Source organism: Necator americanus, chromosome II, assembly GCF_031761385.1.
Source record: "Necator americanus strain Aroian chromosome II, whole genome shotgun sequence".
In the NCBI taxonomy this organism is placed as follows: domain Eukaryota; kingdom Metazoa; phylum Nematoda; class Chromadorea; order Rhabditida; family Ancylostomatidae; genus Necator; species Necator americanus.
The window spans coordinates 24,491,922-24,517,997 of record NC_087372.1 but is presented as its reverse complement, the minus strand read 5'-3'; the positions used below and the strand labels follow the sequence as shown (position 1 = coordinate 24,517,997).

Sequence of the window (26,076 nt, the reverse complement as noted above, 5' to 3'; positions counted from 1 at the left end):
AGTTTTCCAGGGAATCACGAAGACGTAGTCATTTCCTTTGAAAAAAGAGCCTTCCTGAAATCTATGCTTCCTATTTCGAAAATTTATATAAAGTTAAGCCAAGGAAACCCTAACCGCCATTGTGTGAGCGAAAACCAAGCGAAGCGTGAAGGATCTTTCCACTAAACCAGTTGCAAATCCTGACGCTTCGTACTTCCATAAAAACGACTTGAAGGGAGCGTATAATAACCTATTTGGGGAAGCTGTGGGAAAATATAGAGTTCGGAATGAAGAGTATGAGTGTGGCCCACTCAATTCCTTCGAATCGTACTGGAATACGAAGGAAGTGGGAAGTTGCGTCTGTTCTCGTTCTTACGAGGTGAAAAGGCTCCACCAGCCATCAGTGAGGTCTCTCACCAGTTTACCCAGGCAAAACGAATGAACAGCCTGCAAAGGGGGTCTTACCGTGTACAAATAGGTGCGTTCTAACGTGCCTCGTAGGAACAAATGCCGTTCCCATGCCGTTTTTTTCAGCACGATTAGGGAACATTGAGTGGCGCCACGCTCACATTTGTAATCTGCATCGTGAACTCTGTCCTTTCCCACAGGTTTTCCAACAACTTCAGTTTCCTGATACGCTGCATTTGAGAGAATTTGGTTATCTTTGCCGAAGGAACTCATGAAAAAAATGATTTCCTTCTCCCTATAAGATTATTACCCATGTAGCTGCTGCTTCATAGTTCTTCAATTAAGTCTTGTGAGCATCAAGCAAGGTTTTCCTCTGTAGTTATTACGTCCGAATGAGTCTTCTGATTCGTTTAATGAGGGTTTCGTTCCCAGAAATTTCGCACATTTTCTAGCACTTTTTCCTGTAACAAAAAAACACATATCATAATTTTTATACTGTATTTAACGTGCACTTTTTTCTCGAAAGTAAGTTCTTATTGAGCTAGAGTCAATCATAAATAGTCACCATCCTCGGATCGAACTGGTAGATAGGAATATAATCATCCACCGTTCACTGTTTTATGATCTTCTTATGCTTCTGCCTGTATGTAGCCGCAAAGGTCGCTGTTTGAGCTCTTGTTTATGTTCTTCACTGGAATAGCTGCAACTGTTACCTCCAATGTTGTTGTTTTCACTCATCCGGTGTTTTCGTTCCTTCGGTAGACGAAACCGCGCTCAAGCGTAGCGCCATCCTGATATTTCATTACACGCAACAACAATTAATCACACGATGTTTACTGCAAATTTTAATGACTCCGAATTTCCTAAAACAGCTGACCTCATTATTGGTGAGCTTTGGCTCGATAGAAAAAAGAAGAAAATAAATGAAAGCATAAACTTTTAAACTATTAAAGTAGCATAGTTTCTATTTCGTGTTTCATACGGAAAACTGACAGGCGATGTTTCCTCTGATAGGTTCGCCCCTGAGTCCTTCCTGATTTGGATGGTGTCTTCATCTACTGCCACCTCGCAGACAGTCGTTATATGAATTCATAGGATTATGGGCGTAGACGGATTCCTATTAATCCCGTAAAATCTTTTAGATCACTTAGCATAATGGCACCATAGGAAACTACTCCGTCCATAGATCAGCACATTCTCTGAACTGCATTCGAGAAAAAAACCACTGATAGTTCTGATCCCTGCGAATTGTCTCGACAGCTGTGTCACAAACTGTCAAACCACTGTTTAAAAAATCCCCTTCATCACTAGCGCTGCTCTGTAGAATCAGGATTTCTCTCTTCGCAATTGAGTTTTCTGACACCAGTCTATTATTTGCACAAGTCACAAGTGATTTTTTTTAGCTCTCTGTTGATGAATTTTTCAAGTAGTAGATTTGAGAAAACAGAATCGACGAATTTGTTTCAGTTGTGGAAGACTGCGGCACCGTTGTTCTACGAACTTACATTCTCTGCCACAACAATGTTTATCTCATATTGTTCTCATCCTTTTTCCTTCTTTTTTTGACATTCTGCTCTGCATTCTGGCTAAAATGATATTTCCTCAATGATTTTGGATCCTTGTACAATTGAATGTTCCAAAACTTGGTAATCATTCTTCTTCAATTTCTCCACGCTTTTTTTTGTTCCATCTACTATGTCTACGTCTGCTATCACTGATGGAACATTCAATCTCGACATATGGACTTCCCATCATTCGAAATCCTTCTGATCAATTCTTTGAAGCTTCTGATCGGTGAACAAATAGCAAGTTCCTCATGTATTTCTTGCTTGTTCCCGAAGTCATAGGGCCGATGGTTTGGGACTGTCGGCGTAGGCGATGGAAATCGGCGCCCGGCCGGCCGTCGAACCAGTTGCCGAGCCGGAGATGCGCAACGAGAGCACAAGGAGATGGTGTAGCGAAACCGGCCCACCGCCTCAATCGATTTTATGACAAAGGTTGATCAATAAAAGTTCTGACTTGCCAGAACTATCCGTGATTGACATCCAACTCTCCTAACGCCCTAGCTAGTGATTGCCTCGAAACAGATGATTTAAAAGGTAGCATACAATCCTGTCATGCACCTATTCGATACGACCCCATCCATTTTCGCATCCATTTCAGTTCTTCGGAGCGAGCCATTTCGTGAACGCTGAAAGAGAGAGCGAACGGCCCATCTACGTGCATTCGAAGAATTTAGAGTATGAGATCTTAGCATGCAATGAAAATAAAGATAAAAGGAATGGTATATCGGGAAAAGAGAAGTAGGATTCAGCAGTCAAGAAATTTGAAGGTTTTTGTTAGCTCACCTCTGGGTCTCCTTGAAGAGGGGAAAATGTTAGGTGGATCGTCATTTTCTCAATATTCTGGCTTCTACTGAAGTAAAACATGTCATTACTGCAGCTCATGCATTTGATGTTAACAAATTTGCTCCATTATTGATATAATAACACAGTCTTTAAATTTTCAAAGATGAAGACTAACCTTCCAAAGACTTTTGTTTCAATAACGAGACTCGCTAACATCTACGTTCCAATGTTTTATAGTCGAAACGTTCATTCTAAACCTTCAACCCATAAACTAAAAAAGTTTATGGGCTGGAGGGTGTCATTAAAATGAGTTGTATTTGAAGAAAGGTTTCCTTGGCCCAGATTTTTTTTACAATAAAAGCTGGTTGTCTTAACATAGCAGATTCATTCAATTAACTCCTTTACTTCTCCTTAACTTTAACTTCTTTAACTGGATCTAAGAAACATGTCAGTTTCATATTAGTTCTAACTTTCTTCATCTCCATCTCATATTTCACTTTCATACTCTTTGAATGCGATCATTTTTCCGTTAATTTCACTTTCTTCGGAACGCGTGAATATGGAGAATGCGAAAGTGGGTCGACAATATTGAACTAGGGCGGATATGGTTGTTCTACGTTTACGAAGGAATTTAAAGGTTAGATGGGCGGTTCTTTGGAGGTTCAGTGACCAGTGAGATGTTTGACCTACTTCCTTGAAGCTGTTGTTTTTCGAGGGAACGGAAATGTTATGTTTTCACCCGCTGGATAGCCGTTGAGTTACTGGCGGATTGGCAAGAGTTAGTGTTGCCTCTTCCATGATAATTTAGATTGCATGTATGCATTAAAAGAAGTGCAGAATACGCAACGAGCCAGAAGCAACGTTATTTCTTCAGCCAAAGATAGCGTAATTTCGAATTTTGCTTATGTTTACTCCGTCGTCTATTACTTCCTGTCACGCTGATACTGCTGCTTGTGACACAAACGTGGTGCCTGCCCGCACAAGTTAACTGTCTAGGTCTTGAACCTTTGAGGCGCCTCCAACGAGATCCACGATTTTCTCGCATGTCATCTACCAATTCTCATCTCTCTTCTCCCTCCAGCGCGGGGGCGGGGCATTGCGCTCACTTCCAGTTGCAAATTCTTACAGACATCGAAAAACCCTCGTGTCCGTTGCATCCTGAGGCGATTCTTCCTACATCTGGCAGCAAGTCCTGCGCTTCGACTGCTCTTATTTCTACAGTGTGACTTGTCACCAGACGACACTGTTATTGTTGTGTCTGGCATCTGGTGACGGTTGTTTGTCCGGTTCTGATATAGTAGTTGCGCTTACTTCTGTCGGCTCCTCCCATTTCGCCAGGACACTAGTCCTAAGTAGCGCGGTCAAACGATGTCTCGAGCGCCTGGCTCTTCTTCTGACGACATTCGAGAACGTCTGAGGGTTCTGAGACCTCACCGCAGTGCTCAACTGGCTAGGACTACCACAGCAGCCCAGGATATTCGAGAGAAGCTGCGAAGACTACGTCCGCACAGGCACTCGCCTTACAACCCGAGACAGGTTGCAATCCCATCCAGTGGATTGTTGGCCATAGAAAAGCCGGACTTCGATGTGCTGGAGCGGAACAGAACTGCGATCTGCGAGTGGGCGAGAAGTTTACCTCCCAGTGAACAGCTGAATTTACTGCTCTATTCTCAGTCAGGTAAGATAATTTTTTTCCTTTTTCAGAGTGGAATTTCCGCATTTTCCGCGCTCTTACATCCTTTTCTCGTAAATAAGAATATGTTTTGCCTTCTTCCTAAGTAGGATTCACCATTGTTATGAATTCTTATTGCAGTAACATTTCCCACGCTTTTGGTTTTAATGACATTTTACATCTGATTACGAGGCTCGTTAGTAACGACTTCTTCCCAGTATTTGAAATGAATGCTTTGGCATCTATTCTCTCATTATGAGATTTGTTAAAGGATACGCGAGTTACCTTGTATTTCTCACGTTTTTTCTTTGTTTTTAGTTAGCTGTTCACTGTTTTTTTTGCCACCGTTCTTGTCGCATGCTTTTGTCGCTCACTTTTACTTTCGCACCCAGTTCCTGAATTATTGCTTTTGCGTTTCTTCATACGGAGAACAGGAAGAAGGCCCGTCAAGACCTGCTCCATTAATTCCTTTCGCAGAGCATGATCGGGCTATTTTCTTCTAGCCTTTGGCTATGTTCCCATCGTCTCGAGCTATGCTCAGATCCTATAACGGAGCTGGAAACATCGTTCCCTTGCCCTCTCTTTGTACCTGTAAGTTTTTATTTGACACCAAGAACTAGACTTCAGTGGCATTATGCAACTACTGTTCTTCCTCACTCTTCAACTCGGCTTCCCTTCTCGAAGTTTCGATAGAAACCGCGCGTTCCAATAGTCCTTCATGGAGTTTTTACAAGTGAACACTGGCCGTTTGCGTTTTCCAGCTCTTGGTTCACCTTGCTTACCTGTTCTTTCTCAACCCTCTTTTTCTTTGGCGCACCTCCAACCTTCCTTTCCGTCTCTCGAACTTTCGCAGGTCTTTCGCAAATGCCTCGAAACTTATGTAGTTACACTGTAAGAGGCACGGATCATAAAAAGCATACGGAATTAATAGTAAAACAACCAAAACTGGTTATTCCGACCACTTCTACTCACTTTCGAGAAGTAGATCATAATGACTCGAGAGGAGAGCAGGGTTATAACCGGTCGGTTTCGTCCTTCACTCTTTGTTCTCATGCTGGAACCGCTTCTTCGACCGCAGGTAACTACGATGTTATGGGAATCGTTGGTGCGGTAGGATCGGGACATTTTCCGTGTACTCGCACTCGTTGTTCTGGTTAGGTTAATTGTTGGAGATTGGCAATGAGGAAAGCAGCGAGTGGCAAGATTCATACGAAGGATAAACGGGAGGAACGATGACACAAAGAACGGTTTTCAGTTAACAACCTCGAACCTGCATGCTCCCACTAAATCACTAATCATCAGATGAATAATGAGGAATTACAGTTCTCTAGTATTAATTCTGGATATAGTGAGATAAAAATGTCGCAATGCACCAGCATTTTACTCGAAAATTCTCGGACATCCTGGTGTTCTTTGGTGATTTAAGTGTTGTTGTCGTCTATTTCTCTGACACTTGGTTTGCGTTCTGCCAAACTTGTTCAATGGTTTCTGAAGTCCCATCAGCCTTATTGAATTTGTTGTTTGTTTGCATTTCCCGACATAAATGTCATTTACACCAATTTCCACTCAGCGTCATTTAGGCGCTAATTCCCGATGTCCTAGTTAATGCTAGGCATGCCATTTATTTTGATGAAACATATTCCTCTGGGAATATCGCTGTTTATGCGTATGATTGCTAAGTCGTCTCGTTGTGCTCTCTGGAGATTCAAAGATCCGCTGAGTTCTGACTAGCCGTAACGACTACTCATTCCCTCCACTTCGGCGAGCTTCTTAGTCGCTCACAACATGCACTGAGTTCACATCCGACTCTTAGTACCTCCATTAGCTGACTATCCTTCCAAGATATGTCCTCACCATTTACTGGAGCAATACTTTGCCTACTCAACTTTTCCAGCCTTAAAGTGTCACGCACACACACATGTCTATTTCTTCATTTTCTACATTCCATTCGTCGTGTTTCGCTTCATAATCTCGGTCAATAAAAACCGGCCCTCTATTTTGCCTCGTCCTCACGGAGGGAGTTCCGCTTTCCGCGTTTTTCCGTCTGTTCTACTCGCAGGTCTTGCGTTGTGTACATTGTCGAGGTGTAATAATGCTTTCTTCCTATCACCTCAAAGTTGCAACGATATCACTCAATTTCACGAGTGTCTCACCTCAAATTTTCTCCTGCGGTCGTTTTTTCTGATCGCTTGATACTCTCTTTCTCTCGACACTTCACCTTTAGCTTGTTTTGCTTTTTGCCTTCATCAACTTTGTGCCGTTTGTCTTCAGACAACGTTTAAAATCAGAGGAATTCTTGCCTCTATTCGATATAGTTCTTAGACCAGAATGCTGCTGTTGTTTAAGCTGCACAGCAAAAAGCAGAAAATCAACAACAAGCAGCATCAAATTCTAAAATGTTCTTGAAAAAAAAAACTTCAAAAAAATAATAAAGAAAAGTCGTTTGTTGACTTACAAAAAGTTTCAAAAGATTGAAGACAGCGTGAACTCACGAAACTTATGTTGTTGTGAAACTTGTGGCAAATACAGACTTCGGGCCGTAGATTACAGGATGGCGTGGCCGTGGTCAATTCTCCGAAATCGTCCTCGATAATGGCGTGGAAAAGTGTCCCTACGATGTACCTGTAAACGTCCCACCCTTGTGCACGCGCCGCGTCCAGGAGCGGGCGGTAGAAGATCGATGAGGTCTCCCCCTACCCTATTTAAGTAACACCAATGAGCAGGCTGGTGAGGAAACCAGAGCGCGTGAAAGAGGGAGCGTTGTAACTGTTCCTCGTAGGAACAGATGTCCTTCCCACGCTGTTTTTCAGAATGGTTATGTGGAATTGAGTGGGCCACGCTCTTAGTCGCAATCTATATAACGAACTCTACATTTTCCCACAGCTTTCTCAACTTCCCCGGTTTAGATGATTGAATAAGTACGCTTGAATCTGATGTTTTCTCAAAGATTCTTCTACTTACTTATTCAACACTTATTACTCCTACTACTTATTATTAGCTACTTATTCAATCAGTTTTAATTAATGGCTGCGTAGTTGAGCTTCTCGGGCAACCTTTAAAATATAATAAGATGATTTTGTCCATTAAATTTGATCTTTGTCGTGAGTCTTTCACTTCTTGGAGTCTCAAAGATCTACACAATGAAATAGTATACATTAAACAATGGTCAGTAGATAACGTTTTTCGTATCGTTCCCACTTATTCCTGCACATTTGCCACCGAACCCAAAAACCTCTATTGTTTTCGCTGACGTACACCCTGCAGCGCTTCAAAAAACATTCGTAAATGGAATTGATTTGTGCCCAGTATTAGATTACCTCATGTGTCATTCGATCCTTGTCATTATTTCCATACTCCGCCATCATATACTTCTGGTCCTCCTCAGTCCGTATTTACCATCGTATTGATCAATATGCGCACGCAATTACACCACTGACATACATTGAATGTTCCTATGAGGTCTGATATGAGCGGGTGAGGTCAGTACACTCCGTAAGGGTATTGAGAACCAGTTGTGACGTTGTGGCCTTTCGCAGTTCCTCTCTGCCTTCTCAGTTGTTGATTTTGATTATTTAGTGTGTCAGAATCGCGGGCGAAGCTAAAGAGCAACTTAAAAAACTTTGTGAAATTTTTTCGAGATCCCCTAGAAAAGCTATTCCTTCAAGTTGGCTCTCGGTTTTATGTGCCATTATTTTCCGCCTACTTTCGAAACTAGTTATGACATTGCTCACCACATGTGTACATCATACTGCATTCATTTACGATCTCCTCTTTGTGGAAGCTGATCTCATTCTTTGATACAGATGTAATTTGTCCTCTGAATCCCATAATTCCGTACTGCTTGATCACCCGAAAAAGTGACAAACTTTGCAGCAAACTGACTTTACAGATTTCATTACAGTTTTTAACTTCGTGCAATTTGTGCAACTTTCTTCTTATCCATTACCGCTTTCAGTATCTCCAGTAGGAGAGACGTGCCCATCACGTGGTGCTTCAACTTCCGGTGTGGCTGCACCAGGAATGCCAGCTCCAGACGACCGCTCTAGATCCACTGTACACTACAAACTGCATAGTCGTGGTGTCCCGCAGAGGACACTTTCGCCAGCCCATCCACATGCTGCGGTGAGCATGTTCTTTCTTACAAAAAAAGTGTTTTCGTTCTTTTAACTTCGGGAAATTGGGGGAAAAAAAACGTAAGTGTACTGGGGCTATCATCGTGTTGTTTTGAATACCAGTGTTTCCATAATTTTAGACGCGTCGGGAATATTGTGACAACAAAACTCAGGCTTTTTTCATGCTGTTTTCCCTTTTTCCTGCTCCTCAACCAACACTGCATTTATATAATATTTTCACTTGCCTCATTCCTCATTTCGTTCACCTTGACAATTCAAATAACATCGGTGCCGCTGCTTTTGCATTAACTGGGATCTGTCGGATGAGAAGGGTATCGTATCATTTTTGTACTGGCCTTGTCAATCCTAACTTCATTCTTCTTTGCATGTGTCGCATTAGTTTCACTTTACCTCATGAGGTGATACTACTTCCTACTTCATCAAAGACTCCGGTAGATTAGCACTGAATACAACAACATAGCCTGAACCACCCGCTAGAACTATTCCTGGTGTTCGAGAGAGCAGTCTGGAAGCTGATGCTCCAATACGAACTTGTGCGACAATGGTGACTAGCCCTTTTTTACAGATACGCCGCAAGCAAAAACTGGAATTAGAAGATCCATTCGTCCGTAAAATTCACTTACTGTCGACTTCAGAAGTTTTCTGCGCCGAGTATCATGCCAAAACTGTGTTCAAATCCAATGCACTGAACTGTGGTTGATGCATTTTTCAGTGACACCTCTCAATTTTTCCTCTACTCTCTTAGCCAAAGGTCCAAGGGAAAGCGGAATTTTGTGCGACTTCCAGTCTAAAGAAAGAGATTCGGCATCTGGGCTCAACAAATAAATCTCTTTCATACCCCCATCCCCACCTGCTTATTATTTTGAATTCCTCTCCGGATTTTTCTTCTCAAAAATCAAGCCAATGCCAAAATTTTATTGTTTCGAATGTTGCTGCATGGCGACCGTTACTTGTACTGCGCCTGCCTTTGGCTATTTGCAAATCTCTTCATCTGACCGTATCGATCCTGTATCGCACTAATACGGCTGCACTGATGAGAAGAACGGTCTGGTAAAGAACATGTATTTAGGTTCTGACTGTACTACTTAAGTTATATTATCTTGAGGGCACCAACACCACGAATCTGATGTGTAGATGTGTATCCACGTGCGAGCGATCGAAGATTAGTGAGGTCTTCTCACCAGCCTATTCAAGTGAGACCAATGTGTAGGCTGTTGACGGAACTAGAACGTGTCAAAGAGGGGCGTCCTAACGTATCTCGTAGGAACTAAAGCGATTCCCACGTTCTTTTTTGACGATTGGGGAAAGATGAGCGGAAAACCCCCGCATTCCGCAATCTAAAATCCCATCTCTAGCTCCTTCCGCGGATTTCCTCACCACGTCATATTCATGGTATGCTATATTTAAGCTGCTTAGGAACACTGTTTTCCGATGCGAAAAATCTGCGCAGATAGCAGTGGATATTGAGTGCAGGTTGAAAAAACCTGAACGCATATGTTCAGAATTTACTCCGGTCTCCCGTCTATGTTGTTGTTGCGTACTGAAATGTTATCTATACACACCAACGATGAATGCGTTAACTTTCTTGAAGGTAGACGGATAACATAATATTTAGCTCTTTCAAAACGAGGAAATTTCCCCCATGCATCAATGCTAAGGATTGTGTCGATTCGGTTCTTGCATTCGCTTAAAACTGTGTGGCATCATCACGTCTATTATGTTTTTAAATGGAAATTATTTGAATTAAAACAGTAGTAATGATAGCAGTTAGAGAGATTTATTCTTTGTTGGTGATTTTCAGAAATCTGAAAATTTCAAAAGGAGTCGAAAGAGTATAGATTGATCCTCGAAAGCATCGGTTGAATTCCACTCAAAAAAGATTCAGTAGTCTCTTTCTCTCAAAGAAAAGGCTCAAAGAATATTTTATTTATATATATTTCAAAGAATATGACCAACCAGTATCAACTGCTCTGGTGACGTCGTTTTAGGCGTCGTTTTGAAATGTTCTTTAAAAAACGTTCTCAAAAAGATTACAATTGTTGAGATGCAAAATTGTTTAGTTCTGTTATCTCATTCCGAAGATCTCACTTGTATTGAACTAAAAATCCTCCTATGTTGGACTTGATGTATTTCATTTACACACAATTGGCGATGTCCACCAGGAAAGACGTCGTTTTGCCTCTCCTGAAAGTAGCGGCAATTGCGAGCTATTGGGATTTGTCAGTCAATCAGGTCAATTCATTTGAAGTCGGTCAGTCAGTGAAACAAAGAAAATATGTGTTACCAAGCAGAAGAGATTTTTTTTTGTAGAATTCTAGAAATCACCTGCAGATTCCAGAGGTTATCTGAAGAAAAGAAGATGTTGAGAGTACTCTACTTTTCGAATAGTTCTTTCAAGAATCCGTGGAACACCAGTCGGGCTCGAAATTACTGAAATTTTACTTAACCGTTTCCATCTAATTCGCTCTTTCGCATTGAATGCTGTCACAAATCACGAATTCTGAAATTCGTCGCTGAATCACTCCATTCAGTCACTGGGTTCTTATGATGCTCGTTCCATAGTAGTCATGTCATAACCACGCCAACGTGGACGATACAATAAACCCACAGTTTTCTGGAAATGGAATTTGCTAATAGCAGTAAGTTAGTGGAAACAGTAGCAATATACCATCTCATCTGACAACAATCATGACATGAACTATATGGACATATGTATGCTTGCATCAAATCCAACTAAGCATCATGGGATAGGCGAGCTGAACAGTGTCTTTCAGAGGCGGACTAGTCCTCGCGACGACGTCGACTCCTTTTTGGCGGAGTATAGCCAACTACTCGATTTTCTGCTGAATTTAGAAACTGTTGTTCGATTTTGATCCTTCATTGATGTAGTTGTCGCCCGACTCCGCCACCACTTCTGGATGACGACCTTCGCGCTCGCTGCCTTTCATGAAAGACTCGATCATGCATGTTGTCGATCCGATAAATTGGTGTAGATGGAACTGACGGAAAATGACACGTCGAATACCTGGAAATACTAAATAGCAGGTCCAAGCCACAATTTTTCGATATGGCTGAACGTACCCCAGGGTGATATGTGGTAGCACTGATGTAGCGTTTAATGGATGAGTTGGGATAATACGAACCAGACTATGGTATTTACATATTACGATCGCAGTTGCATAGAGGTAGAGTATGGCTCGGATCTTATCAAGCAGTCCTCTGTTGATGTTTTTCACCTACAAAAAGTTGGTGTAATGTGCGTTTCGCTTTATCGCTTTACCGTTGTGCTCGTAATCCTCCAAGTGAATGTGGATATATGTGACAAATTCGAAGTGAACTAAATTGGTTAGCTGGAGTATTTTCAAAAGGAGGGCAAACTGCGGCCTCGTCGATTGATGTTGTAGCTGCTTCTATGGTGAAGTTCAACAAGAGCAGACGCACAAGTTAACCGCATTCCAAACATGAACATGTCCTAATTTTCGCTTCATCAGCATTAACAAGGGATCTCGATGTGAGTGTCATGGAAGGTTCGTGGAGGTGACTTTAACTGCTGCACTTCTAGCCATGTGCATTGGACGACATGCTGCGGCCGGCAAAATTCGACTACATTCTCAATTCTCAACATCTGATCGATCGGCAAACACAAGAAATGCACGCATGGAATCCTGACGATCGGTTAGTTCTTTTTACACCTATACTCAAGTATTTAGGAATTTCACTTGTTTAGGTCGCTAAACATCTTCGTGAAGGACGATGACTGCTTTACATTTCATCGACACCCAGTTGCTCAGAGTACAGACTGCATTAGAGGCAAGGTTCGTAGGTTAAATCCATCGTCTCTGTTCATTTCGTAGGCTGGAAATTTTTCTGCTCTGTATGATAACCAGAATTTAATAAGGGAACTTTTGAATGTTGATTATTCGTCCCATTACAATTTTGTCTTCCTTACGAAGAAGAAAATTGACGAAAAAATGTATGGAATCCTAAGAACAGTATACAGCAATTTTTTTTTAAAGACTAAGCATAACATGTCTTTATTTGAGGAACGTTTAAGAAAAGCAAAATCTCAACACGAAAGAAGTGAATGCTGAAAGATCTAGAGAACATGATAATTTGAAGTCTATTTCAAATTTAGTAAAGTTGAAGGTTTCTAGTCTTCTACGGTGCTGCGATATTTCATTACAATCACTTTGTCTATTTCGAGTGACTGGGGAACAAAGTAGAGGGAACGCGTATATAGCGATCGTAATCATCTGTTATTTCGTTGATGAAAAAATCTCATATGGTGTTTTCAACTTGTGGTACTTCCCTCCTCAATTTATGGCATGTAAGCAGTGAATGAGGCATACTTCCACCTATGTGATCTCAGTAACTACGTACAACCACAGTACAGATTTTTTCTGATCATTATTTGCGCCCATTTCTTCTCGATAAGAACCACCGATTTTGAATCACCGGCCACACCGATTTTGAAGTGATTCCATGTTTCTTAGTTCTTGAACCTGGGGATCCTTTGTATGACTTGGTCTTTCAGTTGCTAAGGCCTTAATAATCAGAAACGCTTCAGCTTTGTAGTTAGCTTTGTAGAGACATGTGTTTCATCCAGCTCCAGGCTTTTTTTGGATGTCCTAAAACTGACTGCTATACACTTAAACAACAATTTGAGTTTTGAAAGCACTTTCCACTGGCCATCGCACAACTGCAATTGTCTGTGGAACACCTTCTTTTGAGTAATTAATAGAAGCTTACTAAATGCGCAAGATATGAAGTCTATTATTCATTTCAATGAACAGAATGCAACAGTTGATATCAACTCGGGTAGTTGGTAAATACTAATGTAGTTATTAGTTTGGACGCGAATTCTGCATTCAAGAGTAAACACGGTTGGAGCCTAAACGAAATAATGTACTAAACTACAACCCCTTAGGGGTTTGTAGGGAGAAAACTTTGCAAATAAATTCCTACAAAATTCAGCTGTGAGGCACTACGACTTTTTCTAGATTGGACGTGCCTATTTCCCCAGTTATTGGTTCCACAATGAAAAATAAAAAAAAAACTAATAAATCTCTTTGCTTGCAATAAGATAGACCCGCACCTCTCACTGGTTTTTTTGCGGGCTGTGAGATGTCACTGTTTTTGAAAATGTAATCTGATTGAAGTAAAACACCCTGCTCAGGCTGCCCGCAGAGTTCACAGCTGCGCGGGCGCCCCCGCCCACATGGCCGTGGACCGTCTTCGCTGGACGTGGAGGCTCCTGCATCTTTTCTAGTACTTTTGTTTCTTCGCCATTGTCATCTACGATGTTCACAGGTTTCTTGAATGACGTTGACGAGGTCTTTGAGCCGTACCCAGCTGAACTGTTAGCTGATCCATCCGTGCAGCGGACACATCACCCCATTTCGTTGACGGCATCCCTCGAGGGCGTTTAGCAACTCTTGGAATGCACTCTTCTTTCACTCCATATATGTCGATTCTTCTCATAACGTTAACGGCCCAACTATGCTTTGTTTTCGATATATATTCCACTGGGTCGCGAAGACGGGACAGTGCAATGTCAGTTGTTAAACGGCTGTGTGTTGCGCAGGCTAAACTACAGAAGACAACTCTCAAGGGTTCCGTGGGTAGCAGATAGCTTCCTAGAAGCTGTGACAGCAGTTTCTTTCCACGTCTCTGCTCCATAACAGAGCGCTGGGAAAACTGTTGAGTCGAACAGATGGCCACGGAGATATTAGTCCATCATTTGATCTGTAGCTTCCCTAACGGGTGCGAATGCTTCCCACGCTGCCCTCATCTTTCCATTCAGTTCTTCCTTCAATTTATTCATTTTTCTATAATCATAGAACGCCCAAGGTAGAAGAGTGACGAAGTTTCCACGATTTGACGGTCTTCAAGTTGTACTCCTCCGTCCTCGCAGTAGACAATCTTCGTGAACTGTGTCTTATTTCGGTATATTCGCAGTCCTATTCTCTTCCCTGCTTCGTTCAACTTCTTGAGAATCGTCTCTGCTTCATTGGTACTTCTCGAAGAAAGAAAGATGTCGTCCGCAGGAGGAAGGTTCGAGAGGAACTTACCGTTAACATGTGTGCCCTTTCTTCCCAAGCAGGTGACTTCATTATCAATTGTTATTCAGCCATGAACAGCTTCAGTGATGTAGTACCTCCTTATCGCTCCCCTTTTCAATAAATATGATGAGGAGCAGAGGAAAAGCTGTGTTTTAGTGGTACATCGACCTTAGCAATTGACACATACGATGTGACCACAATTTGATCGCCTCTCACGGTCTCCATACCGTCCTATGTCTGAGACGGCAGAGTCAAGGGTGAGGGTGCTGAGACAGTGTATATCATGGGATGTCAAGACTTCCCCAAATTAAGCAGCCTTGTTTTGGTGAGCTTAGTTTTCAGCACAGATCTCCAATCTATATGGATCAGGGAGCCACCTTGCGACATTTTGCTAAGATAGTGGTAAATCAATGCAGTGGCTTACTCTTAGCTAGACTAGCCAGGACGTACCTCCGCTGTGCATTGCGGTTCGATGCCCAGAGTCACCTCTACACCAACATGGGGCGGTAAACCGCTGTGGAGGAATAAATAAAGAAATGGCGCACCTATTTTTTTGTAATAGCCGAGATGTTCGTATGATTAGCTAAGATAGATATTTATATTCCTGAATCGGAAATTTGTTGCAATAATTCAAGTGCCTACGCATTTCTGTCTCTTTTATTCTTATTCCTATTGATTTCAGATGGGTTACTCAAGTGGATTTCACGTCTGGCAGTTGGAATGGCCACAGCGACAAAGAGGAACTCATGCGGTTGTCGGGGTTGCAACGAAGGCTGCTGCCTTGCACGCGATGGGATACACTTCGTTGATAGGCACAAACACGGAAAGTTATGGCTGGGATCTCAGTGAGTTATAAAATGAGCTAGATTGTTAATTTCTGTTTTTCTTCTGGGTTTTTAAAATGTAAAAGTAATTGCCAGTGAAGCTGCAGAGATGCTTCTAGATTTCAGCCATTCTTTTGAAACTTTTTCGCTGAAGAATTTTTCCTAGCTGCAATTTTCTTAGGGGATTTCTTTGCATTTATTACATGAGATGGAAGTAGATGGCTATTTTCACATGTTCTTTTTAGCACGTGCCGAATGTCATCATGATTCGAAGAACTGTAGTCCGTGGCAGTACCCCACCGGAGTCCCTATGCGACCCGACAACTTTCCTATTCCTGACAAGGTATCGTATGGTTTTTCTCTTATATCATCTTAGTGTTTTTTTTCTATTCTTTTTTCTCATCTGGCCCTTATCATGCCTGTTTGTTGTTCTGTTTGGCCTGCTCCATTTGTGTGTTTGTATTATGTCTTTTAAATTGTTATCAGCCGTTTTCTTTTTCAGTTCTACTGTATTCTTGACATGGACGATGGCTACATGGCATTTGCAACCGATCAACACTATCTGGGGGTTGCCTTTCGAAATCTTCAGGGAAAAACACTGTATCCTATTGTTTCTGCTGTATGGGGTCACTGCGAAATAACAATGAAGTATCTTGGAGGCATTGAACGTGAGCGACCAATATTTGAGCCTTTGCCTTTTTTACCTATTCTTCGCGCTTCGCCCTCTTGGATGCTCTTCTCACCCATTGAATCTGAGCGAAAACCATTAGAACGAGGGAATTTGGGAATGCCGTTTGATCCGAATGCCCCTGCTAGCCTTCTTTTGCCACCTCCTTCCCGAGTACGGTATAATCCTTCGGAACAGGTACCAATCATAGAGTACAAGTATCTGTGGCCAAATGTGTTTGATGAATGAGAGCTTTTCATTCCGAAACTAGCAGATTTCGGGCCCAGTGAGCTTTTGTACGCCACATGTCTGCCTTATGTGATTGTGGTGCTTTTCAGCTTCTCCTCGACCTCTCATGGACATCTGCCGTAGAGCGATTCGTGTCGAACTGGGACGTCATCGTCTACATCGGGTCGACGAGTTGCGGCTGCCTCCGCCTCTGAAACGCTTCATTCTTTACCGGAAATAACTTCGCAGCTTACCCATTTTGTTGTTTACGGGTCAGCCTCACATGCCCTAACCGCAAATTGTCGTTGCTTCTAACCCATTCCCAAACAGCCTTATTTACGTTGCTCATACGTTGCGTGTTCGCCCGAAATCTGCTGCTACTAGTGGGTATATGGATACTTTCGTTTCGCTTTGGAGCTGCGCGATACTCTTCATTCGTTTTATTGATGTGATTGTCTCGAGCACCTACCCTGTAAATAAGTGCATATAGGATTTATTTCGGATTTTATCGACAGAAAGTTATGGCTTATATCTCGTTGCTTTATATGTGAAATCGCCACCACTTTATTGTTTCGCCATTCGAAGTCTTTTATTAGCCTACTTTCAACCTCCGCTCGGTGATCATTCATTCGTCCCTTGTCGTTTATTCGATACTCACTTGTTTGCCGTAATTTCATTACCATAATCTATAGTATCCGTCCTCTTTCATAATAGTGACTAACTTCCCAAATCCTTTTTGGGACTTTCTAAAAAAAACCCAGTCGCGATCGTGGTGTCCCGTTTTTCATCTCACGCCTTCCGTTGCCAGAGTTCAAGTTGTATAGGAGTTTGTGTATGAGATTTGTGTGCATTTTCTACCTATCCACATTCACTTTTCATGTTCTCACTTCATTATTTGTGTCCTCAACTGTCCGTCAACTTGCTTATATTTGGGCTCACGCTCTTCTATTTTTATGCAAGCGGTTTTTGAGAATTCCTGTCTAAGGACCGGTGACATTTATTCTGCAGTCTTGCATCCGCAGATTTCTGTGAAGTCGCAATAAATCTGTTTCATTCTAGCTGTTGGTAAATTACATGTTTGTCACTATGACAGCCAAAAAAAAAACCTTTATGTAAATACCATCTTACGGTTAACAATGTATGTTCCCTGCAAGTTATAAGACTGCAGTGGAAGCAAAACAGTTCGTTATAACGAAACAAATTTATGCCTTGAGATCTAACTACCTCTTTCGTCTGTGATGGTTCTCAAAACGACTCGAAGGGATTCTTGGAAAAAAAGTGTCTGATACTGTTAAAACTTAGTTTTGATAGAAATATATGCCGTTTTGGAACATTCAGATCGACTTTTGTGGATGAATAATTCGTATAGAAATTTGTAAAAGTTTTCTGACACTTCATCTATAAAGTGGTTGTGATGCTTTTGCTATTTGGCATTTTATCGAGCAAGTAAATAATACGTTGTTACAGTTTCTTCTACATATGAATCTGGAGACAAAAACCACTATTTTAGAATGGATGATAAGATGCGTATCCTTCTTTAGGTTGCATACGACACGTAATAGATAAAGGTGGGAACGTACTGCGATGTAATGAAGTAGCAGTAGTGGTGGCTTTTTTTTTATCGGCTGCCTATCCCTTCCATCTGTGCAAAACACTTGCAACGTTTAAAATCATGAAATTGACGTAGTGTGGAAACCTGATCTAGAACATAGAGTTCGGGGTGCAGATTACTAACATGAGTGTGGTCTCATTCAATTCTCCTTAATCGTCCAGAAAAACAGCGCGGGAACGACACTGGTTCCTACGAGGTACGTTAGAATGCGCTTTCTTGTGCACACTCCGACTCTGCCAACAAGCTATTCATTCGCTTTACTTGAATAGGCTGGTGAGGAGAAATCATTGATCCTCGTGGACACGACACGTGCACAAGCCTGGAGCGTTTTCAGGCACATAGGCATAGACATAGGAACAAAGGCCGTTTCCATCGCTGTTTTTCAGAACGATTAAGGAGATTTGAGTTCATACTCGCAATGTCCACCTCGAACTTGTACTTCCCCACAAGTTTCCACACTTCGTCAATTTGGTGATACGCTGGTCTTAAGCAATTACTGCTAAATTTGGTGTCTTCGAAGATTACGAACAATAGTTTTCCGTATGCAAACAAATGAAGCAAGTATTCGAAACATCCTTTAGTGAACGCGTGTAGAGCACATGCATGCTCCCCTGTAGATCTTTGAATCATGTTAATACTGCTCATGTTCCTGATCCCGAAATTTTCTCGACATTCGAATACACATCTTCCATCCTAGATATTAAAACGAGTTACTTGATTTAGTTTAATCGGCGGGGTGGTATCACCGCTACATCGTCGCTGAAGCGTGATGGCCAATGAACACAGTGCAGCGTAACGAAACGGAGATTCGCTACTAAAGGTTATACACTTCCTCTAGCTCTTCTACCCATTTGTTTTGGTGTACCAACAATAAGTGCTACATAATGTTATCGAAAATACAGCAAGTCTTCATGATATTCCGTTTATATGTCGACTTAGGCTGCACGTAAAGTTAAGTGGCGCGCGGTTTGGCGGTTCTTCAGAATCATAGATCAACCTACAACGCGATCACACCGTGAAGTTATTATCATCAACGTCGATGATCCTAAAGGGCCGTAGCCTCAGATATCCTTCACTGTGGTGGTTGCTCTCTGTATATATCACCTGGATCCTCCAATAGTGAGGTAGAGATTGGTCTGCCCTTTCAACTCAAAAGCTCTCCTGTATCGGACATTCTTTTTCTCTCTTTAGTAAACATTCCACCGTTTGGTCTGTTCGAAAAGGGTATCAAAATGCTTGGTCTCTGGCACCTACTAAATATTTGTTAGGTGTGTAGAATAAACCCCATCGATCGAACTCGATTTTGAAGTAACCGTAATGGAGACGGAAGCGAAAAATATTTAGCCGATAAGACCATGTGTAACAAAAGCCGTCGAAAGAGTCAACATCGCAATAACATCCTTGCTAAAACCGACAATCACAGCAATCAATCACCAGTATGCTCTCTGCAAAAACGCAACCTTCGCACTACTAGACAGATTTCCCGTTCCAGTAAAATGTACCAGCGAAGTTCAGGCACAGGTTCACGTTTCCAGTTTCACGAATCGTACGAGATGTCGTTGTGAGAACGCTCAGCAATGTCGACGTCCAAGAGAATCGATGAGTGAGCTAAGAAACTTCTCGACATTGCCAGTTGCAACACCTTTCTATAAACTCACAAAAGAAGATGGTGAATGGTTGCTGTGACAGAGTAGGAGTACTTCTTAGTTACACGATATTCCAAAATATTGGTGAGAAAATGTGACCGAGATCCAATTGGCCTCACAGTCACATTATCCCGAATTGGCTGTTGTTGAATCACAATATTCTTGTATAGTCACAAATCAATGGTTCTGGGACCGGAGTGCACCTGATTTAAGTTCTGTGGTCAGAGCCTTGGCAAAGCAGTTCGACTGATCAATCGTCAACTGATCCCACGATCAGCCACAACAGCTAGAATTCAACTGATTTGCCGGTCAACTGGCTGATATTGTTATCTTCCTTCCACTGGTCTTGCCCGTTGTAGCCAGCCGAGGAAAATACCAGCACATCCTCATAGATACTCCATTTAAAGGCATCACTCCACGAATGTGAGGTGGTACAGATTTTAGGTGGAGTATTCGTATACGGCATAGTAGATTATGGGAAGGAGAGTGATTCCGTCCATTTCTTCCTAACTGCCGTAAGAAACGGCCCGGAAGATACGGCTTTGGGCATTCTGGCGCACTCTTTTCTACAAGGAGTTCGACTGGAGTGCTCCAGCTTTGTGCGGCGCCGTTTTTCTACGGCAATTAGGAAGAAATGGACGGAATCACCCTCCTCTCCATGATCTACTATCCCTTATAAGAATACTCCACCTGAAATCTGCACCACCTCAGATTCGTGGGCTGATGCCTTTAAGGTAGTATGGGTTCTCGGAAGCCTGCAGCTAATCTTAACTTTCATTCGAATTGATCACCTTGACTCCCGTTCATCTTCGTAATGGTTGAGTACGAAGATGAACGGCAGTCAAGGTGAGCGCCAGTAATTCTTCCATCTGTCCCGATCGCGTGCCAGAGTCTCCCAGTGGTTCCTCCTCTCGCGTGGGACACGAAGAGCGTCATAATTTTCTTTGAATGATTTCGTGAAGAAATCTGATCATATAGGCTGTCTTCCTGAAGTGCGCTTAATATCACGGGGAACCCAGTCGGCCCACCTTATTTTACCTTCCTTGGCGAACGCGGCGGCGCCTCTAATCTTCGATCGCTGACGTAGGAGAGAACTTCTAATCCCGTCCCTCACTTGCGTGAAACGGGATACTCCTAGCATCACTCTCTCAATTGCGCGTTCAATGACGCTCACCGCGTTTTCTTCCTGCTTGCGAAATGTTTAGGCTTCCGAAGCATAGGTCAAAACAAGAAGTACGGTGAAGTTGAAAAAGTAGGCACAGGGCCGGGTGTTCCTGGCCTTCCTCACTACATCCTCGATGCTATTATACGCTCTCCAAGCCGCTCATCTACTGCCCAGCTCGGAGGTCAGGTCGTTCATCATGTTCAATTCCCGACCCAGATAAACGTAGCTGATGCATTCGTATATGTTCGTTCCCTTGAGCGTCCGTCCGAGATCCGAGACCCATCCGTTACGCATGAACATCGTCTTTTGCAGATTCAGCTGAAGACCTACGCATGCACATGTTTTGTCGAATTCGATCAGCATTCGTTCCGCTTGGCTGATGCTAGGTGTTATCAGTGCGATGTCATCTGCAAAGCGCAAATGGTATATCTGCCTATCTATCTGTATATCAACTTTCACTCCCATGAAGTCCCATTCCAACTTTCGCATTGCGTTCTCGAGGGTGGCTGTGAATATTTTGGGTGAGATTGTATCGCCCTGTTGGACCACCTGTTTTTACCGTCTCTTGATGGTTTTAAAACTCTTCGCCTTTTTCGTGCAGTCGTGATGGTGTTGAACGAGCCTGTCATATTCCTCGTCGATGTTGTCCATTGCGGAATCTTCTCAAAGGCCAGCGTAGCGAAGAGATCCCAGTTAGTTAGATAGTCCTGGGATTTCGCTCTCTGAACTTGGCGGCTTTCTTTTCTCTCCTTTGAAGGAAAATTTTCCTCGGAGGAGGCGATGATCCGATCCCGTATAGAAGTTTGGCACAACGGCGACGTCTGTCAGACAGAACTTTTTACTGACGATGACGTGGTCTATTTCATTGTGGTACCCTCCATTGCGGATCCCAAAAACCGGCTAACGTAGCGAAGAGATCCCAGTTAGTTAGAAAGTCCTAGGATTTCGCTCTCTGAACTTGGCGGCTTCCCACGCCCAGCGTAGAGAGGAGGGCTTCTGGAATTGCGAGTTCCCATGGATGTTCTTAGTGGTCATGATGAACTCGGAGAGGCTTCGGGCCAACTTTGGCGTTGAAATCGCCAATTATGACCTTGCAGAAGTCATGATCTTCTCGGTAGAACTTCTCCAGGTCCATGTAGAAAGCTTCGACCTCTTCTTCTTCTTCGTACCTTGATGTTGGAGCGTAAGCGAAGAAGATAGTCAAAGCTGGGGTTGGACCACATCTTCTCATCTTCCGATTCGGGTCATAAGTTGTTCGAAAGAGTCAATGTTTTTTGCCATACTCATACACCATGAGGACGCCAACTCTACCAACACCTCTACTGTCGCGCGTTCCTAAGAACAGTTCTTATCCAGTTTTATATACGGCGTTGAGAGGATGACGTCGTCTCATCTCGGTCAGTTCGATGACGTACCTAATCTTCTTGGCTTGCATTATCAGATCTTCGATGATCGCTTCCGATGCGTTATGAGTACAGATCGTCATCCTAGTCCTCTTCCGTTTTGGTAGCCTACATGACTACTGCAATTTTGCAACTTTTATTATGCAATCAAAAACACTTCGTCGCCCTTCAAAGACAATAGAAAGTTATTTGCTTAAGGTGGTTCTAAGAAAGGCCCCTCAAGTGCATAAATGGTGGTCGAAGGCGCCAAAATCACTGATTCCTTCTAATGCTGATGTCATGCTGTTAGCTCTGGACGATCTCAACAAGTGCGACATCGAAGCTTTACCGCGTCATCTACAGCTTCGACTTCACAACCTCGAAAGAGCCATTCGAACGTAACTGGAAAGGACACTACGTAAATCCAGCTGCGCCTTCTTCCATGGACGATAGTCGAAACAGACAGAATTCAGAAAAATTGTCTACGATTTCCGGATCTGTTGTCCAGAAGCAATGACAATGAGAATAGCACCAGTGTCGATTCCTCAGAGATGAGAGTAATACGTAGGAAATAGATGGAACAAAGGAAAGGCTTTGTGATGTCTTCAGTATCAGGTTTTGTGAGCGATCTGGTGTTGATGATTGCTTGGATTCTTAGTGCTGTACACATCCCTTACTTTCGTCGTCTTATACAATTGTTTAGACCCTTTTTGACTGATTCTTTTAGTCTCTACCATTCGCGTCCTATTCATGGTGACTCTGGAGTATCCACTTTATTCGTTTGTTTGCGCAGTAGCTCCTAAGAGAGCTATCTGTGTTGTCATCTGTTTTAAATATAGCTTCTATGATGGGCTCTCCATTTTTAAAGTTGGAGCCGCAGTCACAGCGCATGATTTTCACACACCTCTGCGTAATGCACATAAAACTATCAAAGTGTTTCGGAGTAAAAAAACCCCTTGAAATCACGTCCTGATTTTTGAAACGGTTTCGAGACTAGCACTCTATCTTATGAAGGCAGTTGCATTACTGGAGCGCTTAGCGGAGCCCTAGATCCTTTTTGCACGTTGTACATTTGCTGAAATATTTCTTGAAGCATAATCAAGCAGTGAAATTCAGAATCTCAGACCTATAATTGGTAAGGTATGATGTTTCCCACAATGTATGTTGTCATTGTGAATCTTTAGCAGTATAGTCGAATCAGTTTTGATTCTTTGGGCATATTAAGATAGGTTATTTTGTATCCGGTGGAAGATACGCGTTTTGTAAGCGTAATTCATAAAGAACTATCTTTTCTAGATCTTGATTTTTGTTTTTCTCGTTTTTTTTTCGACGATAGCTTTGTTTTCCACTGATTAAAGGCATCACCCCCCGAATCTGGGGTGGTACGGATTTCCGGTGGAGTATTCGTATACGGGATCGTAGATTATTGAGAGAAGGGTGATTCCGTTCATTTCTTCCTAATTGCCGTAAAAACGTCCCGGAAGATACGGCTTTGAGCGTCCCGGCGCACTATTTTCTACAACGAGTTTGATTGGAGCGAGCCAGCCTTGTGCACGCCCCGCATCTTCCGGGCCGTTTTTTACTTAATTAGGAAGAAAGGACGGAATCACACCCCTCCCCCTAATCTACTATCCCGCATAGGAATACTCCACCAGAAATCTGTACCACCTCAGAAACGTGGGGTGATGCCTTTAACTAGAAAGAGAGCTGGCAAAACCACAGTGAGGATATCGGATACGGCATTTTACTAGTGTCGGGGAATAGTCACAACCGCATTCTTCTACTTCGCTAAGAGATTGATCTGAAAGCAGAGACTACAGCCTTAGTGACACACGTGTCCCACCTTTCACAAATGGCTTGGTTGAGGGCGTTTTTCCATTCTAGATCCCTGTACTCAAACACTTCCCTATCAGTGATTTTACTCTGAAAACTGGAGGCGCAGCGAAACTGGTAGGGTTATAAATCGCGTTTATTGACTCACGATTTCCTTTTTTGTCTGCTGACGGGTTAGAAATGTGCACAACGGTCAGAAATCAAACCCGGGCCGCCCGCGTTTCAGTAGAGCATTCTACCACTGAACCACTGATTCACCAACAACTGCGATGGTTTTAGCACCTTTAATGAAACCTGAACCTGAGGTTAACCCCCAGAATGTTCAGGAGATTCAGTGTTAGAGTTTCTGTGTTCACAAGAAAATTGTCGGCGCATTATCGTTGTGAGCACTATGAGAAAACTAGAGCGTCACGTTCTGCTCTAGCACACATTATCAAGTATCCCCTATAGAAGGAGTTCCGGCGCCATGCCATAACAGATATCAATGACTCTGGCGAGGTCGTAACGCATCAGAACAACAGAGTGCGTTTGAGCGACTGCACTGACTTGTTAGTCTCAAGCGGATATAGTCGGGTCAAAGCGGCCTGAACCCCGTTACTGTTGCGTAAGCGGGTGCACTCAAAGTAGCGCTAAGAAGCGTGGTTACGATCGCGATAAGACCATTATCCACTCAGACAGCAAAGATGGGTAGAGCTAGAATCTCCGCTCGATCGCAACCACTAGCTTAACCACACTGCTTCTAGCGGAGATGCTTATGCAAAAGTACCAAGCTCCGGGTAGTTTTACACAATTATGCCGTCATTAAAATAACACAGAATCTTCTTACGGAATTACTTTATCTTAATCTCCAACTTATGATTCGCCATACATGGGCTGCTTCGATTGGCCCTAGCGTGAAAGGTGACATCCCTAGGAGCATTGTCCAAAAGTGACACAAACGAACAGCATCTCCATCGGCAAAGGAGCAGAGTTGGCCGATTAACTTGTTGTTGAACGCTACAACAGCTGCACCACAGTTGGGTCGGAATTGACTGCGAAGTTGAGCCGGAAATTTAGGATTTGTGGTGTATACGCACAATTAAGCAGTGCATATAACTCGAATTATAGTCGAGTCAAAACGATATGAAGCACGGTGCAACTGCGTAAGCGGCGCGGCGGTATGTTCGAGCGCGCAGTTCGAGCACAGTCGCTTACGCAACTGCACCATGCTTCTATTCGTTTTGACCTCACTACATGCTTTAGTGTCATAATATAATCGTGTCAAAACGACATGAAGCAATTGCGTAAGCGGTTGCGCTTGAAGCGGCGCGGCGGTAAACTGGAACCGAGGTGGGACCGGGAAAAATGTAGTGGGGGGAGAGGCACACAGTGGCGCCCTTACTTCCCAGCGCTCTAACTTACTTTTCCTCTCAGTAACTTTACTTTAAAAGTTGCCTATACAATGACTTGCGGGGACCAGCCGACGATCAAGTCAGTGTTTTTTATCCTCCCAGACAAGTCTGGTACCAATTTATCGATCCCGGAGGGATGAAAGGCTTGGTTTGCACCAGGGCGGTTTCGAACCCTTGATCGGGTGGCTACAACGGACCTCTAACCGACTGCGCCACACCCACCCCAACTTTACATGTCATAAATCCTCTAAGACAAATACCTGGGCCTAGAAGACCTGGTTGATTTGATTATTTACTTTGATAAATAAGGGCGCCACTGAGTGCCCCCCCCCCCCAGTAAAAAAAAGAAACATTTCACCCGGTGAGACAATCACGAACTGCAGCAATGAGCGGTGGTAGCAGGGGTTCTTTCTCGAGTCCAATCACTACGCTGCATTGCACCGCTTCGCGCGCAGTCGCTTACGCAACTGCACCGTGCTTCATTTTGTTTTAAAGGCATCACCCCACGAATCTGGGGTGGTACGGATTTCAGGTGGAGTATTCGTATACGGCATAGCAAATTATGGATTCCGTCCATTTCTCCCTACTTGCCGTAAAAAACGGCGAAAAAACGGTGAAATGCGGCGCGTGCAGAAGGCTGTCCACGAGAAATGGCGGTATATCAGGATAAGATTCTTAAAGTACGTCCAACACGTCCTTCTAATTTTGGTTCTAGTCCAAGATGGG

General features: G+C 43.0%; 3 protein-coding genes across 4 annotated transcripts in view; 1 reads left to right on the top strand and 2 right to left on the bottom strand.

Annotated features, from left to right (window-relative positions):
- The window catches only part of RB195_019321 (uncharacterized protein), a gene marked incomplete at both ends in the record, with an annotated part of 54,520 nt that extends 37,958 nt beyond the window's left edge, over nucleotides 1–16,562 (top strand). For both annotated transcript variants that reach the window (XM_064187121.1, XM_064187122.1), the window contains 7 exons: nucleotides 8,363–8,529; nucleotides 12,103–12,215; nucleotides 12,268–12,355; nucleotides 15,285–15,447; nucleotides 15,672–15,769; nucleotides 15,929–16,094; nucleotides 16,432–16,562. In XM_064187121.1, coding sequence (XP_064043002.1) covers nucleotides 8,363–8,529; nucleotides 12,103–12,215; nucleotides 12,268–12,355; nucleotides 15,285–15,447; nucleotides 15,672–15,769; nucleotides 15,929–16,094; nucleotides 16,432–16,562 — 926 coding nt within the window. The remainder of the gene's footprint in view (nucleotides 1–8,362; nucleotides 8,530–12,102; nucleotides 12,216–12,267; nucleotides 12,356–15,284; nucleotides 15,448–15,671; nucleotides 15,770–15,928; nucleotides 16,095–16,431) is intronic.
- A 4,341-nt stretch (nucleotides 16,563–20,903) lies between these two features.
- RB195_019320 (uncharacterized protein) lies at nucleotides 20,904–21,233 on the bottom strand (the record flags this gene model as incomplete). The annotated part of the gene is made up of 1 exon (XM_064187120.1): nucleotides 20,904–21,233. The coding sequence occupies one exon, from the start codon at nucleotides 21,231–21,233 to the stop codon at nucleotides 20,904–20,906; it is 330 nt and encodes a 109-aa protein (XP_064043001.1).
- Nucleotides 21,234–21,768: 535 nt separating this feature from the next.
- Nucleotides 21,769–22,230, bottom strand: RB195_019319 (uncharacterized protein; the record flags this gene model as incomplete). The annotated part of the gene is made up of 2 exons (XM_064187119.1): nucleotides 21,769–21,913; nucleotides 22,160–22,230. The coding sequence occupies 2 exons, from the start codon at nucleotides 22,228–22,230 to the stop codon at nucleotides 21,769–21,771; spliced, it is 216 nt and encodes a 71-aa protein (XP_064043000.1).
- Between the last annotated feature and the right edge of the window lie 3,846 nt (nucleotides 22,231–26,076).